This window comes from Mauremys reevesii, unplaced genomic scaffold, assembly GCF_016161935.1.
Source record: "Mauremys reevesii isolate NIE-2019 unplaced genomic scaffold, ASM1616193v1 Contig105, whole genome shotgun sequence".
NCBI classification, from domain to species: domain Eukaryota; kingdom Metazoa; phylum Chordata; order Testudines; family Geoemydidae; genus Mauremys; species Mauremys reevesii.
In genome coordinates, this window is record NW_024100722.1 from 128,316 (window position 1) to 145,160 (window position 16,845).

A 16,845-nucleotide genomic window follows, 5' to 3' on the forward strand; every position below is an offset into this window, starting at 1 on the left:
CAGAGTCTGTATTAAAACCTGGGGGAGTGGGGCAAACAGCTGTGCATATCTCTCTCTGTTAGTGTTATCGAGGGCGAACAATTTATGAGTTTACCTTGTATAACTTTATACAGGGTGAATGGATGTATTTGGGTTTAGACGCCATTGGGAGTTGGGCATCTGAGTGTTAAAGATGAGAACACTTCTGTGAGCTGCTTTCAGTTAAGTCTGTAGCTGTGGGGCGAGTAATTCAGACCCTGGGTCTGTGTTGGAGTAGGTGGGCATGTCTGGCTCAACAAGACAGGGTGCTGGAGTCCCGAGCTGCCAGGGCAGGAAGGCAGGAGCAGAAGTAGTCTTAGCACATCAGGTGGCCGTTCCCAAGGGGGGTTCTGTGATTCAACCCGTCACACCTTCAAAAACACAGAGACTGGATGAGTCAGAAGAAGCTGGGGCAGGAGAGAGGCACAAACATGGCAGTGGGGACTCTTTGGTTGCAGGGCTCTGGCTGCAGCAGAGAGAGATTCCAGCTGGAGGAGAAGCCAGGAGAGCCAGGAAGTGGCCCCTGAACGCCCTGGAGGGCTCTGACAAAATCCCAAAGATGCTCCAGCATGGTGAGTACACAGAGGCAGGGAGTGGCGTGCAGGTGTCGTATAGCGATTACCTGGATCTGGGTATCGTTTGTGCTCTCTCAAGTAGAGTACTTGTTTTAGAAAGTTCATTTGCAAGACCTGGGTCTGTTTCCTTTAACAGTCATGTGCCCCAAAAGAGAGAAACTGGAAACAGAGTGGGCCCAAGGGGAGCCCTGGGAAGGGTGGGCTGAAGCAATGGGAGAGTCTGGGGCATCCAGGCCAAAATTGCCCTCAGAGTCTCTGCTCCCAGATGGAGGTGCGAGAATGGAAGTCGCCCCACGAGCGTGAGCCTAGAAACCCAGAACCAGCGAACACCTGAATCCTGCTCTGACTCAAAATCACGTGTCCAGTGTGTGGGACCCAAACAGAGCCACCTACTGGGTGTCCAGCCACAAGAGCTTGAGCAGGGCTGTGACAGCAAACGTGGAGCTGCTGCACAGATGCTAGTGGACTGTGAGTGGAAGGGGAGTGGGTCTGGGCAGGGAGGTGTCCCAAGATGTTCTCTTCACCCAGATATGACTCCTCTGCCCTCAGTGTTTCCCCAAGTGCTCTGGTTCCAGAACTGATCCAGCCGGGCTCCCTTGGAGGAAATGTTTCTGGAACACACAGTGCATATTTGGGGTGAGAGAGAGAGTTTGTGCCTCCCTTGGAAAGTGCTCCCCAGAACGGCAGAGACAGGGAGTCCCTGTTCCAGTGGGTTTCATCCCGTCTCTCTCTCTCTCTTTCTCTCTCTTTCTGGAAGTACCGTTTTGGGGTCAGGGAGTGGATTTCTCTTCTCCCTTGGAACTTGCTCCCCAGGATGGAAAATACAGGCAGTCCCTGTTTTAGTAGGTTTCATCCCATCTCTCTCTCTGTCTCTCTCCGTGCATTTAAGTCCATTTCTCTCTTTCCTTTGTAACTAACCTCACACACCTCCCTCTCTCTGCCAATTCTAACGTGCATCCCACATTAGGTGCCAGTTACAAACACTCAAGGGGCTGTTATTGGCTTGACTTCAGTGTCAACTGCAGGTGTAGCCCTGGGAATGGCTCCAGCTAAGAGCTGATCTGGCTGGGTGTAGCGGGGTGGTCCCCCTGCTCCTGCCCTGAAGGGCTTGGAGGGGTCTGGGGCTGGGGCAAGAAGCCTGGGCTGGTTGGGGAAAGCAGGCTCAGCTGTGGCCATGCCCCAGTCAGGCCCAGCTGGCCCCTATAAGAGGCAGTGAGCCAGGAGCCCAGTCAGTCTCCCTCTGGCTGTAGAGGGAGAAGGGCCTGGCTGCAGGGAGCTAGACACAGGGTACCTGAGTGGAGCAGGGCTGGGGAAAGGCAGAGGAGCTGGGGAGCTCCGGCCTGGAAAGCCCCAGGCTGCGGCCTAGCACAAGGCCAGTAGGTACTGGGGGTTGCAGAGGGCAGCCCAGGGGTAGGCCAAGGCAGCAGGTCCAAACCTCTTTGCCTATGATGAGTGGCTGATACCACAGTCTGCCCCAGATAACGGGGGCTAGATGGAGACTGGGCAGTAGCCAAAACTGAGGCGAGGTGGGATAGTGGGTGGGGGTTCCCTAGGGAGGGAAGACCCAGATTGGTGGGGTACTGCCAGGGGGCAGCATCCCAGTTAAAAGGGCACCGGGGTCCAGGGAGGGACACGGGGGGCAGAGGACAGGCGGGTCACCGCCCTGCAGAGGGCGCTCCTGGCTGGAAAAAGAGCTAATTCCCTGAGAGGCCAGCAGGAGGCGCCACGGGGGTGAGACCGCACGTCTACACTGGGCAGGGAGCCGTGTCCATTACTCTGGTCATTCATCCAGGTAAAACAAAGTCCCTGGCCATTACTGTCATCAAGCAACCTGCAACTTCAAACTGTAACCGGATTGGTGTTAACCTCTCTGGGGGGTAGCTGAGCATGTGGCAGATTCATAGACAGAGCTGGAGGTGGCTCGAAAGATGTGGCACTTGGAGAGCGGCAGCTGCTGCCCTGCTCCCTTCCACAGCCTTTGTGGGATGTCGTGGAGCTGCTCAGCCCTGAATACAGGCCCAAGCCATAGACTCTTTGCTGCCCTGCCCTGGTGAAGGGCTTGGACTCAAAACATTGTTTTCTCCTTTGCTCCGATTGCAGGTTAGAGACCCTAACTGACAACCGCTGTGCCCGGACTGCTGGACAGAGACACAGGCTGTGGGTTGCCTGGAAAATTCCCTAACTGTGGGTGACACCAAGCAGTGTAGTGAGGCTGAGTGGCCTTCCACTGACCCAGAGGGTGAGGAACCACTGCAAAGCCACTACAAGGAATCTTCTGAGGGGGGCTGGGATGAGAAATGTGGAACAAGTAAACAAACTGAAAGATCTGATGGGAAACTGTGTAAGAAGCAAAGTTGTTACAGGTTTGAAGGAATGTTTAACCGTGTTGCTCAGGAGTGTTTCTTAAAAATATGTACAGATGATGTAAAACAGTGTCTATGGGACAAAAAAGTGAAAAATATGGATGAGATGGCTTCTCTAGTAGTTGATTTCAAGCAGCTACGAACATCTATTGTAAATAAACTACAGAAAAAGGGGTATAATTTTGTTGGAAAGCAGGATTCTCCTTTACCCCATTCCTCTAATCCTCCACTCAAATCTCCTGTAAAATCAGAAGGGTCCAGCAGGTTCTATCATTGTAATTCCACTGACCACATGAGGAATAAATGCCTGTGCTGGAAGGAAGCAGGCAGCATGGAAGCCATGTGAATGCTACGACCCTGAGCACAGAAACTCCTCAGTCACCTGTCACTTATTTAAACAACCGATCTTACTGTAATTAATGAATCTGTTTGATATTTTTACTTACTACAGGATGTTGTTTGAAACGTAAAAGGGAAATCTGCTCAGGCTGGTGCATTGTCCTCTCCACACTGAGGGAGGGGCAGGCTGGGAAATAAACTGACACTGGTCAGGCTTTTGGTCAGGGCAAGACGGAACAGCTCTTGGGTCCTAGGCTGGGGAGCCGGGGGGAGCTGGCTGGAGCCTCTGTATTGTAGTTTCATGGCTGGCTAGTGAAAGCTTTCATGTAACTGCAGCTGGGTGTGTCCCTGTCTGTGTATGGCTGTGTAAGTGCAAGTCCTGAGAGGATTGCAGCTTGTCACAGCCTCACAGTGTGAGAAGGGGCCCAGACTGATATGCCAGAGGGCTCGGCGTTACCCAGTTCCAGGTTTCACCCCAGGGAATTCCTTCCCCCCCTCCAGTGAAGAAGCCCTTGAAGACCATGAGTCCTTTCTCTGTTGTCATGTGGTCACTTACTGACAGAGAGAGCATGGTTATGTGACCTTCGACAAGTCATATCTCCCTGTGCCTCAGTTTACAGATCAATGAAATGGGGATGGTTCATAGTGACTTTCCTTTGCTAGGTGTTTTGAAGATCACTCAATGAAATGTGTTACGCAGTCTGATGATAATTACTGATGAGAAGTACTGATATCTGATCCCTTAGCGACAGCCCCATATGTTTGCTCTAAGTGCTTGTGTCTCATCTTAGTCAACTTTCTCCATATCTCACTGAATCCTGAGAATTTACAGGACATCAGATCCTCTGGAGAGTTAGGCCTCATCCCTAGTTTCCTTACTCATCAACTATAACTTTTAAATACACACACACAAATGTACAGAGCAGCCACTTCCTCTCTGACTCAGCACAGAGCCCAAGAGATCTCATCTCCTTTTGGGAAGGTTCTTTAATTGCTGTTTACTTCTAAAGCTGGATAATTAGCACAGAAGTGGAGACAGGCTTGTCTACAGCCTGTTTACACTCAGATGCTCCCTTCTCCTCTAGAGGCTGAGCGAACCCCCCTGGGACTGCACAGAACTATATTAGAAACTGTGCACACACTTTGTCAGCTCTCGGAGTCGGATGCTGCCACAGATGCTGGGGTGAGAGAGGTGTGGGACATGGATACCTGAGGGGGATTCCCAGGGAGGACATTTCCATCTCAGAATTCACAGGTACCCATCTCTTGCTGAGGAGCTCACCCGATCAACAATCCTTCTGCAACACTGATGTGGTGGGATAGACAGTAAGTCTGTGGTCCTTTCCGCTCTGGACAACCATGAAACTTCCCAGGGCCATTGTCATAAATGATGAGTTTGCTAAAGAATCAAATGTGGCCAAAATGTCACTGATTTCTGTGCACCCCTGCGCATCCCGCTTGATAGCCTCCAGCCCCAGGTGGTGCATTGCAGTGGCACAGTGAAACCTTCAGGATGAAAGATGTTAGTAGATGTGCACTATAAGGCCAAATTCTGAGACCATGGCCCGTTCTGAATACACATGTCAGGAGCCAGCTGTGTGCTAATGCACAGACTCTGTCACACCATCCTCTTGCATTTCAGGGTTCTGTCTGTTAATGGGACAGAGGGACGGGGCGGTTACCTGAGTTTTATCTGCTGGAAAGCTTGGCGGTGCTAGGGCTCCTCACTAGAACAATAATGAGAATTTTTCAACATGGGTAACATATACTTTCACCTAGCTTCATTCGAGAAAGCGGCTGAACTGGTATGCCTGAAACTTTCCAAAAATAATTCTTCTCGAAGCAGACCCCAGCATGGGAAATTTCAGTCCAAACACCGAAAATTTGTAAAATTTATAAGCAACTGAAAAAGAGTTCTTCTAATGGATTGTGTCAGACAGCCTAAACTACAGGTGATGCCACCAGCACCACATACAATGGCTAATCCATTTGTGAATCCCATTCTTCTATGCTCTTTGCTCCAATAATATTGGTTGCAAGGAGCTCTACTGGCCAAATATGAATTATGTTAGCAATTATCGTTTCTCACCATTATATATTCAGACTTTAATTTAACTAAATGTTCCCTTCTTCATGTTATGAGACACATTAAATATAAATGTCTGATCTACTGATGGCTATTCACATGACTTTGGAAAACCTCCACAGAAGGAGCTTCCCTGAATTCCCTTGGAGTCTGTTCCATTGGCTTCCTGTTGTTAAAGTTAGGAAAATTTTCCTGAAATTTAATTTAAATCTGCTATGCTGGAATTTTGAACTGATTGCCTCTTGTCCTGCTGCTCTCTGGTAAGACAGAATAACTTTCCTCCACCTTTTTAAGGCAGCTTGTCAGGTATTTGAAGACCACTATCATGTCCCCCATTAATCTCCTCTTTTCCAAATAAACATACTGGTTCCTTCAGCTCATATGGCTTGCATTGATTCCTTTGCATAACATTTCTTACTTGCCTATGGATATTTTCCAGTTTCTCTATACGTTGGTGAGCAAAACTGGACACATTACTCCAGTTGAGACCTAACCCACACAGAGTAGAGGAATACTATCACATGCCGTGAATTGCATGTTGTACTTCTGCTAATATAACCTAACATTCCCTTTGCCTTTTTTGAAACAGCAAAAAAATCCACACCCCAGAGAGATGAAGCTATATCATAGAATCAAAGAACTGGAAGGGACCGCAAGAGGTCATCAAGTCCAGTCCCCTGCACTCATGGCAGAAGCAGCAGCATTTATAACATCGCTGACATTCCACAACCTCTCTAGGCAACTTATTCCAGTGCCTAACCACCCTGACAGTTAGGAAGATTTCTTTATGTCCATCCTGAACCGCCCTTGCTGCAATTTAAGTCCATTGCTTCTTGTCTCCTCTTCAGAAGTTAAGAGAACACCTTTTCTCCCTCCTTGTAACAACCTTGTAGGTATTTGAGAACAGTTATGTCCTCCCTCAGTCTTTTCTTTTTCAGACTAAACAAAGCTAGTTCTTTCAGTCTTCCCTCATAAGTCAAGTTTTCAAGATCCCTAATCATCCCTTTATCCATTTTTTCCAAATCATTTTGAATGTTTATCCGATTCTGCAAAAGACTTGCAACCCCTCCCAACTTGGTATCATCTGCAAACTTAATAAGTGTACTCTGCAGGCCATGATATAAACCGTTGAGGAAAACATTGAAATGAACAAAAAGTACAGGAGTACTTGTGGCACCTTAGAGACTAACACATTTATTTTAGCATGAGCTTTCATGAGCTACAGCTCACTTCTTCGGATGCATAAAATGGAATACACAGACAGGAGATATTTATACATACAGAGAACATGAAAAGGTGGAAGTATGCATAACAACAGGAAAAGTCTAATCAATTGAGATGAGCTATCATTAGCAGGAGGAAAAAAAACTTTTTGAAGTGATAATAAAGATGACCCATAGAAGGTGTGAGGAGAACTTAACATAGGGAAATAGATTCAATTAGTGTAATGACCCAACCATCCCCAGTCTTTGTTTAGGCCAGAGTTAGTTGTATCTAATTTGCATATTAATTTGAGTTCAGCAGTTTCTCTTTGGAGTCTGTTTTTGAAGGTTTTTTGTTGCAAAATTGCCACCTTCAAGTCTGTCACTGAGTGGTTATAGAGGTTGAAGTGTTCTCCCACTGGTTTTTGAATGTTATGATTCCTGATGTCAGATTTGTTTCCATTTATTCTTTTGCGTAGAGACTGTCCGGTCTGGCCAATGTACATGGCAGAGGGGCATTGCTGGCACATGATGGCATATATCACGTTGGTAGATGTGTACGTGTACGAGACCCTGATGGCATGTCTGATGTGATTAGGTCCTATGATGGTGTCACTTGAATAGATATGTGGACAGAGCTGGCATCGGGCTTTGTTGCAAGGATAGGTTCCTGGGTTAGTGTTTATGTTGTATGGTGTGCGGTTGCTGGTGAGTATTTGCTTCAGGTTGGGAGGCTGTCTATAAGCGAGGACTGGCCTGTCTCCCAAGATCTGTGAGAGTGAGGGATCATCTTTAAGGATAGGTTGTAGATCCTTGATGATACACTGGAGAGGTTTTAGTTGGGGGCTGTAGGTGATGGCTAGTGGTGTTCTGTTATTTTCTTTTTTAGGCCTGTCCTGTAGTAGGAGGCTTCTGGGTACTCTTCTGGCTCTGTCAATCTGTTTTTTCACTTCAGCAGGTGGGTATTGTAGTTTTAAGAATGCTTGATAGAGGTCTTGTAGGTGTTTATCTCTGTCTGAGGGATTGGAGCAAATACGGTTGTATCTTAGAGCTTGGCTGTAGATAATGGATCGTGTGGTGTGTCCGGGGTGGAAGCTGGAGGCATGTAAGTAAGTATAGCGGTCAGTGGGTTTCCGGTATAGGGTGGTATTTATGTGACCATCGCTTATTAGCACAGTAGTGTCTAGGAAATGGACCGCTTGTGTGGAGTGGTCTAGGCTGAGGTTGATGGTGCGATGGAAATTGTTAAAATCACGGTGGAATTCCTCGAGGGCTTTTTTTCCATGAGTCCAGATGATGAAGATGTCATCAATGTAGCGCAAGTAGAGTAGGGGCGTTAGGGAACGAGATCTAAGGAATATAAATATCTCCTGTCTGTGTATTCCATTCTATGCATCCGAAGAAGTGAGCTGTAGCTCACGAAAGCTCATGCTAAAATAAATTTGTTAGTCTCTAAGGTGCCACAAGTACTCCTGTTCTTTTTGCGGATACAGACTAACACTGCTGCTACTCTGAAATTGAAAGGAACGGGACCCGTACCTGATCCCTGCGGAACCCCACTTGTTATGCCCTTCAAGCCTGACTGTGAGCCATTGATAACTACTCTTTGGAAGCAGTTATCCAACTAATTATGCACCCACCTTATAGTAGCTCCATCTAGGTTATATTTCCTGGGCTTCCTAATGAGAAGTTTATGCGAGATTGTATCAAAAGCTGTACTAATGTCTAAATATACCTCATCTACTGCTTCCCCACATCCACAGGGCTTGTTACCCTGTCAAATAAAGCTATCAGGTTGGTTTGACATGATTTGTTCTTGACAAATGCATGCTGACTGTCACTTTTCACTTTATTATCTTCTATATATTTGCAAATTGATCCCATAATTATTTGCTCCATTATCTTACCTGGTACAGAAGTGAAGCTGAAGTCATTAAACACCTCTGCCATTTCCACATTTCTTGTTATTGTTTTCCCCTCTTCATTTAGTAAGGGACCTACCCTGTCCTTGCTCTTCCACTTGTTCCTTATGTATTTGTAAAATGTTTTCTTGTTACCCTTTTGTCTCTAGTTATTTTGATCTTTTGTGCTTTGGCCTTTCTAATTTTGCCCCTACATACATGTGCTATTTGTTTACATTCCTCCCTTGTAATGTGACCTTGTTTCCACTATTTTAGGATCCCTTTTTTTTTAATTTTTAGATCATTCAAGATCTCCTAGTTAAGCCACTGTGGTCTCTTGCCATACATCCTATCTTTCCTACACAGTGGGATAGTTTGCTCTTGTGCCCTTACTAATGTCTCTCTGAAAAACTGCCAGCTGTCTTCTATAGTTTTTCCCCTTAGACTTGCTTCCCGTGGGATCTTACCTACTAACTCCCTGAGTTTGCTAAAATCTGCCTTCTTTTAATCCATTTTCTTTATTTTGCTATTCTTCCTCCTACCATTCCTTTGAATCATAAAATCTATCATTTCATGATCACTTTCCCCCAAGTTGCCTTCCACTTTCAAATTCTCAACCAGTTCCTCCTTTTATGTCAAAATCAAGTCTAGAACAGCCTCTCTCCAAGTAGGGTTCTCCAGCTTCTGGAACAAAAAATTCCCTCCAATACATTCCAAGAATTTACTGGATAGTCTGTGCCCTGGTGTAGACAGCATGAGATGAATTCTTCCATCGACCTAGCTACCACCTCTCGAGTATTACCTGTGCTGAGAGGAGAACTCTTCCATCTGTCTAAGTAGTGTCTATATTGAAGCATTATGGCAGCACGGCTGTAGCATTTTAAGTGTAAACAACCCTTTAAGCAGATCTTTCAGAAAAATCACCCAGTCTGGATCTGCCAACATGGGGAACTGGAGAATCCAACACGTCCCTCCTCAGTGTGTTCAAGTGGTTAATCACCCTCAGTGCTAAATATTTGGCCCTAATTTCTAGCTGGAATTTGCCCTGTTTCAGTTTCCAGCCCTTTGGTCTCGCTCAGCCTTTCTCCAGTAGATTACAGAGCCCGTTATTACCCATGATTTTCTCCCCATGAAAGTCTCCGCTTGATCATCTTTTTGATAAGTTAAAGAGATACACACCTTCAAGTTGAACAATCCGGCTTTATCTGTATCCTCCAATCATTTTTGTGGCTCTTTCCTGCACCATCTCCAAGTTTTCAACATCTTTTTTTCAAATGTAGACCCCAGAACTGGATGCAGTTTGTTTCACCAATCCCATGTGCAGAAGAAAAATCCTTCCCCTGCTCCAACTCACCACACCGAGGACCATATCATCTCTTTATGCTACAGTGTCACACTGGGAGCTCACAAAGAGCTGGTTGTCCACAATGTGCCCTAAATCCTTTTCAGGATCCTTGGGTTCCATTATACAGTGCCCTAGCCTGTGGGTCGGGCCTGCGTTGCCTGTTCTGGGAGGATCATTTTACATTTGCCTGTATTAAAACATTTTGTTTACATGGGGCCCACTTTCCAAATGCTCCAATCTTTGGATTCAATCTTTGGGTCATCTGCACATTTTATCTGTAGTGATTTTCTATTTCCTTACAGATCATTTCCTTTGTATGGGCCCAGCCCTCCAAACACTCCAGATCAATCCGTGTGCCTGCCCTGGCCGCCTCATTGCAACCACTCTGCCAGTCCTTGGATCATCTGCATATTTTATCTGCAGTGATTTTCAATTTGCTTCCAGATCATTGATGAAAATATTGAATAGCATCCGGCCTAGAACTGATCCCTATAGAACCCTACTACAAACAGCTGCATTTACTGATGAAGGCCTATTGACAACTGCTTTCTGAGATCCATCAGTTAGCCAGCTTGCAGTCCATTTTACATGTTTGCTACTGATTCTGTAGAGTATTAATTTTTAAGTCAATATTTCCCCTACTAAATCAAAGGTTTGTTACATCTGTGTTGTTTCCTTGAGCCACCAAATGTGTATCCTTGATCAACCAATGTGATCAACTCACATAATAGGATGAAATCAGGTTTATTTGACAAGATCTGTTTAAAATAAACCCTGTTGGTGACTGGCAATACTTACAATTCTAGATTAATTTTTTAACTAATCCCATACCAGCTTTTCCATTGTTTCTTAACCTTGTAAATTCTTTTATAACAAAAACACCCTTTCCCTTTATTTTTTAATACTTTACAACACAGGAATTGACATAAAACTTTTCTAGGATTTCACTTTTTGTTAACATACTTAGTAACCTCCTTTTGTGATCCATGGCCCTGCCAAACATGGAGTTTTCCCTGATGACTTAATGTCCCTTATCAATTTTCATACTTTCCGAACTCTATTCTTAGCTATCTATTTTCCCTATCTCCACTTTGCTGCATATTGTTTCCCCTCTCCTCTCCCAGTTGCTGCCTTCACTTTCCCACTGAAGTGGGTTTTTTTTCCAAAGTTGCTCACTTTGCTGACTGTGGAATCATGAATTTTCCATTATCTAATAAACTGTTATCAAAGAATCACCAATTTTCATTCATATTTTTCCATCTAATTTTTTTCTTTCCAATCAGTTTTGTTGACAGTTTTCCTCAGCTTTGGGGAATTTGTCGTCTTGGAGCACGGTCTATAGATAGTATTGGTTGGGAACTGTATATTTGAATGAAAATCAGTTTAAATTTTTATTTTCCTTTGCTATATCATATGCTCTCTTCTTTGTCTGTTGTGTAACCTAAAAAGTCCCAGACTTTTCTATCTGTTTGCATATGGCAGCCTCCCCCATTCTCAAAGCCTGTCTTGGAAATCCCTTTTATATATGCTATATCCTTAATAGAGACCGGGTGACTAAAACTGAGCACATTCCCAAATATGTTATGCTCCATCCCATATCTTACAGATCTGGACATTCTTTTGTTTTGTCCACTGCTGGGAATGAGCAGGTGTTTGTGTTGAGCTGCTATCAATGGGGCCCAGGTCTTTTCCCTGAGGTATGTTCTAGTTGGGATGTTTCTCTCAGCACATCATCCCCAAAGTTTGTTTTTTTCCACTCTCAGATTTCGAGCAACTGGATGAATGGAGAACTCACTGCAGTATGGACTCACTATCCTGGCTCTCATTGCATAAAGGAGCAATGATAGATAACCAGTATCCACACTTGTGTTTCCTGTTGGTCCCTCTTCAGGTTCCCCCACCACAAAGTGTAGGAACTATTAACTCAGGGAGCACCATAAAATATGAAATTAGATTGAGTAGGGTCATTGTTCAAAGTTATTTTCTCTGAATAATAAAAATGTAATTTTTCAGTGTGTGAAGAGCGATCAATCTGCTTCTCCCATGGGAACAGTCTCCACTACTGCATGCAGTGTCTCATATTAACATTCTCTCCATTCAGGCATTTCTACTGTGACCATCAACCAAGACCCTGGGAACACACAGAAAGTCAGGGAAACATACAGTACATGCAGAAGACACCCTTATGCCTCAGAGTTGGACACCTTCTCCCCTACGCCATGTCAGATACTAACACAACCAATTTCACCAAGCCCTCCACCTTCTTCCTACTTGGCATTCCTGGCCTAGAGGGAGCCTATATCTGGATCTCCATTCCCTTCTGTGCCATGTACACCATAGCCGTGTTGGGGAACTTCACCATCCTTTTCATTGTGAAGAGGGAGCCGAGCCTCCATGAGCCCATGTTCTATTTCCTCTGCATGCTGGCCATCACCGACCTGGTCATGTCCACATCCACCGTACCCAAAATGCTGAGCATCTTCTGGTTCAATTCCAGGGAGATCAGTTTCAGTGCCTGTCTCACCCAGATGTACTTTGTTCATTCCTTCTCAGCAATGGAGTCTGGGATCCTTGTGGCCATGGCTTTTGATCGCTATGTGGCCATCTGCCATCCCCTGAGACATTCGATGATCCTGAAAAACTCTGTTGTGGCCAAGATAGGCCTGGCCGTGGTGCTGCGAAGTGGCATAATCACATTACCCTATCCCGTCCTGGCGAGGCAGTGGCCATACTGCAGAACCAACATCATCCCCCATTCCTACTGTGGACCTATGGCTGTGATGAAGCTGGCTTGCGCTGACATCAGCATCAGTAGTTACTATGGCCTGTTTGATCTTTTCTCTGAGATTGGAATGGACGTGGTTTTTATCACCGTGTCCTATACTCTGATCCTCCGGGCCATCTTCCGCCTCCCCACAAAGGATGCCCGGCTCAAAACTTTTCGTACCTGCATCTCTCATCTTTGTGCCATCTCAGCTTTGTACATCCCAATTTTCTTCTCCTCTGTAACGCAGCGGTTTGGCCACAATGTGCCCCGGCACCTCCTCATTCTCATTGTCAATGTTTACCTGCTGGTGCCCCCTGTGCTCCACCCCATCATTTATGGGGCGAGGACCAAACAGATCCGGGGCAGGCTGCTCCAGCTCTTTACTCATAAAGAGACTTAAATGTTTCCTCCTTGTGCTCTGGCTCTCAGATTGAGCTCTGTGCAGAGCTGGCTGGTGCATGGTGATGAGGTCTCTTCCCTGAATCTCTTACTGGACAGACAGCTGCGACCCAGTCATCTCTAAAACCAATGTGTTCTCACATCTTATGGCAAGTCACTTAAGGACACTGGTTAGTGTTAATATTTTAATATTTATTCTTACTTTGTTACTAACTCTGTGGAGAGAGAGGCACCATCAGGATTCCTGGGATCTATCTCAGCTCTGAGAGCGGGGTGGGGTATAGTGGGTTACAGTAGGAGGTAGATACATCTGGAGTCTAAAGAAGACAATCAGAATGGCCATACTGGGTAAAAGCCTCAATCTTTAACGAGGCAAATGAGGAGCTTAGGGATAATGGTTGGATGACAAATGGGAATGAGGATATGGAGGTAGATATTACCACATCCGAGGTAGAAGCCAAACTCGAACAGCTTAATGGGACTAAATTGGGGGGCCCATATAATCTTCATCCAAGAATATTAAAGGAACTGGCACATGAAATTGCAAGCCCATTAGAAAGAATTTTTAATGAATCTGTAAACTCAGGGTTGTACCGTACGACTGGAGAATTGCTAATACAGTTCCTATCTTTAAGAAAGGGGGAAAAAGTGATTCAGGCAACTACAGGCCTACACACTGGGTAAAACCAATGGTCCATGTACCCCAGTAGCCTGTCTTCTGAGAGTGCCCAGTGCCAGGTGCTTCAGAGGGAATGAACAGAACATGGCAATCAGCCTGTGATTCATGTGGTGTATCTTGGCAGAAGCCCTGAATCCAGACTGCTTAGCTTCAGCAAGCAGGAGTTCAAGCCTCTAGCCCAGTAGAAGCTGCTGGGGAAGGGAAGGCCCACAGGTGGAGTGGGAGAAAAAGCCCTGAGCTCAGGCTGCCCTGAGACCGAGCTGCAGGGGGGGGAGAAGCCCTACTCATTTTTGTCCTCTCCATCTTCCATACTGTTCCCACCCAGGGTTTTTCTCATTTCCCCTGTTCTTGGACGAATCTCAGGGGGTGCTTTTTTTTGTCTCCCCTCCCTGACCATTTAGGGGCTGCTCTCTTTCCCTTTCTGGAGCTAGAGACAGGCTGTGCATCACCATCAGTACAGCATTGGTCTGCTAAATCTAGAGTTGTGAGTTCAATCCTTGAGGGGGCCACTTAGGGATCTGGGGCAAAATCAGTACTTGGTCTTGCTAGTGAAGGCAGGGGGCTGGACTCAATGACTTTTCAGGGTCCCTTTCAGTTCTATGAGATAGGTATATCTCCATATATTAAATTAATCTGGAGGCAGGTCATCCTGGTCTGTCAGTGGGCCTGTAACCTCTGTCACAAGCCCTTCAGGTTGGTCAGCAATTGTTGCAAGGCCAGCTGGGGATCCTCCTCAGCCTGCAGAATGAAGTCAACCATCTTTTCAACATTGAACATCAGAGGCTGTTGGGTGGGTCTCCACAGGTGCTCTCCTTCCTTTATAATGTAGGGTACTCTGTGGTTTGCCTGCAGGAAACTCACAAGGATCCATCCACTAGTTGTCAACTGGAGTGGTATATTTTAGATACCTCAGCACTCATTTGGCTGGGGTGGCAACCCAGTTCTCCCCAACTACAGCCTGAGATGCTGGGAGTTGCTGAGATCGTCCCAGGTCACCTGCTGCACCGCCAGGCCTGTGTGGACGGGTTGATATTGCATCTGTTCAATGTCTACCCCCCGCCCCCGGAATGCAGTTCAATTAAAAAAGTTCTAGCCTTCCAATTGGCTCTTTTGGTCAGGTGCCAACTCACTTCCTTTTCGATTTTCATTGCAGTGAGATTTTTGACCATTTACAGGTAAAGCAAGTATAGAACAGCTACTAAGAGGGATATTATAGCCAACTGGCTGGCAGGGTCCATAAAAGGGAGCTACTTCCCTTCAGTTATAATGAATATAATGCAAATCAGTGAATATAATAAAGGCAAGCTAGCCCACTGGGCTACAATCTGGGGTCCAGGGAAGCCCGGGGGGGGGGCAAGTGAGGCAATTGGCCCCAGGCTCTGGGCCCCACGGGAGCCCCAAGAGCCCTGGGCTGGCAGCGGTCCAGGTCTTCGGCGGCATTTCGACGGCGGGGGGCCCTTCAATCGCTTCGGGTCTTTGGCATCATTTCGGCGGCAGGGGGCCCTTCAGTGCTGCCAAAGACGGGGAGTGACTCAGGGCCGCCCAGATGGGGGGCAAGTGGGGCAGAGGCCCCCACAAGAGCTTTACAGGGGCCCTGGAGATCTCTCGGCTGATGCATCCCAAGACTGCATTAGCTTTTTTCATGGCCATATCACATTGACATCTCATAGTCATCCTGTGATCAACCAATGCTCCGAGGTCTTCTCCTCCTCTGTTACTTCCAACTGATGCATCTCCAGCTTATAACTATAATTCTTGTTTTTAATCCCTAAATGCATGACCTTGCACTTTTCACTATTAAATTTCATCCTATTACTATTACTCCAGTTTACAAGTTCATCTAGATTTCACAGTCCTTCTCGGTACTGGCAATACCTCCCAGCTTTGTGTCATCCGCAACTTTTATTAGCACATCCCCACTTTTTGTGCCAAGATCAGTAATAAAAAGATTAAATAAGATTGGTCCCAAAACTGATCCCCGAGGAACTCCACTAATAACCTCCTTCCAGCCTGACAGTTCAGCTTTCAGTATGACCCGTTGTAGTCTCCCCTTTAACCAGTTCCTTATCCACCTTTCAATGTTCATATTGATCCCCATCTTTTCCAATTTAACTAATAATTCCTCATGTGGAACCGAATCGAATGCCAAAGTAAATTAGATCCACTGCATTTCCTTTGTCTAAAAAATATGTTACCTTCTCAAAGAAGGAGATCAGGTTGGTTTGGCATGAACTACCTTTTGTAAAACCATGCTGTAATTTGTCCCAATGACCATTGACCTCAATGTCCTTAACTACTTTCACCTTCAAATTGTTTTCCAAGACCTTGCATACTACAAATGTCAAACTAATAGGCCTGTAGTTGCCTGGATGTTCGAGTTTGGCTTCTACCTCAGATGTGGTAATATCTACCTCCATATCCTCATTCCCATTTGTCATCCTACCATTATCCGTAAGCTCCTCATTAGCCTCATTAAAGACTGAGGCAAAGTATTTGTTTAGATATTGGCCATGCGTAGATTATCCTTAACCTCCACTGCATCCTCACTGTTTAGTGGTCTCACTTCTTCTTTCTTCATTTTCTTGTTATTTACTATTGGTTTTAATTCCCTTTTCAAGGTCCAACTCCACATGGTTTTTGGCCTTTCTCACTTTATCCTACATGTTCTGACTTCAATAAGGTAGCTTTCCTTGCTGATCCTTCCCATCTTCCATTCCTTGTAGGCTTTCTGCTTGTCACCTCTCTGAGATGCTTGCTCATCCAGCTTGGTCTATAACTCCTGCCTATGATTTTTCCCCCTTTCTTGGGATTCAGGCTTCTGATAGTTTCTGCAACTTTGACTTGAAGTAATTTCAGGCCTTCTCCATCTTTAGATCCCCAAGTTCTTCAATCCAATCCAGTTCCCTAATTTCCTTAATTTTTTAAGTTAGCCCTTTTGAAATCAAAACCCCTAGTCCCAGATCTATTTCTGCTTATCCTTCCATTTAGTTTAAATTGAATTAGTTCATGATCGCTCAAAACAAGGTTGTCCCCTACAACCATTTCTTCTCTGAGGTCCTCACTACTCACCAAAACCAAATCTAAAATGTCCTCCCCTCTTGTTGGTTCAGCAACTACTTGGTGAAGGAATCCATCAGCTATTGCATCTAGGAAAATCTGAACTGACGTAGA

General features: G+C 45.6%; 1 protein-coding gene across 1 annotated transcript; it reads left to right on the plus strand.

The window, feature by feature from the left end:
- The first annotated feature begins 12,048 nt into the window (after positions 1 to 12,048).
- On the plus strand, positions 12,049 to 12,996 carry LOC120392624 (olfactory receptor 52E4-like). The gene has a single exon (XM_039517385.1). It carries the CDS (start codon positions 12,049 to 12,051, stop codon positions 12,994 to 12,996), a length of 948 nt encoding a protein of 315 aa, XP_039373319.1.
- The last annotated feature ends 3,849 nt before the right edge of the window (positions 12,997 to 16,845 follow it).

What these genes read in the sequence shown, in the direction of transcription:
- LOC120392624 (XM_039517385.1), top strand. Translation starts at nt 12,049, where the DNA reads ATGTCAGATACTAACACAACCAATTTCACCAAGCCCTCCACCTTCTTC.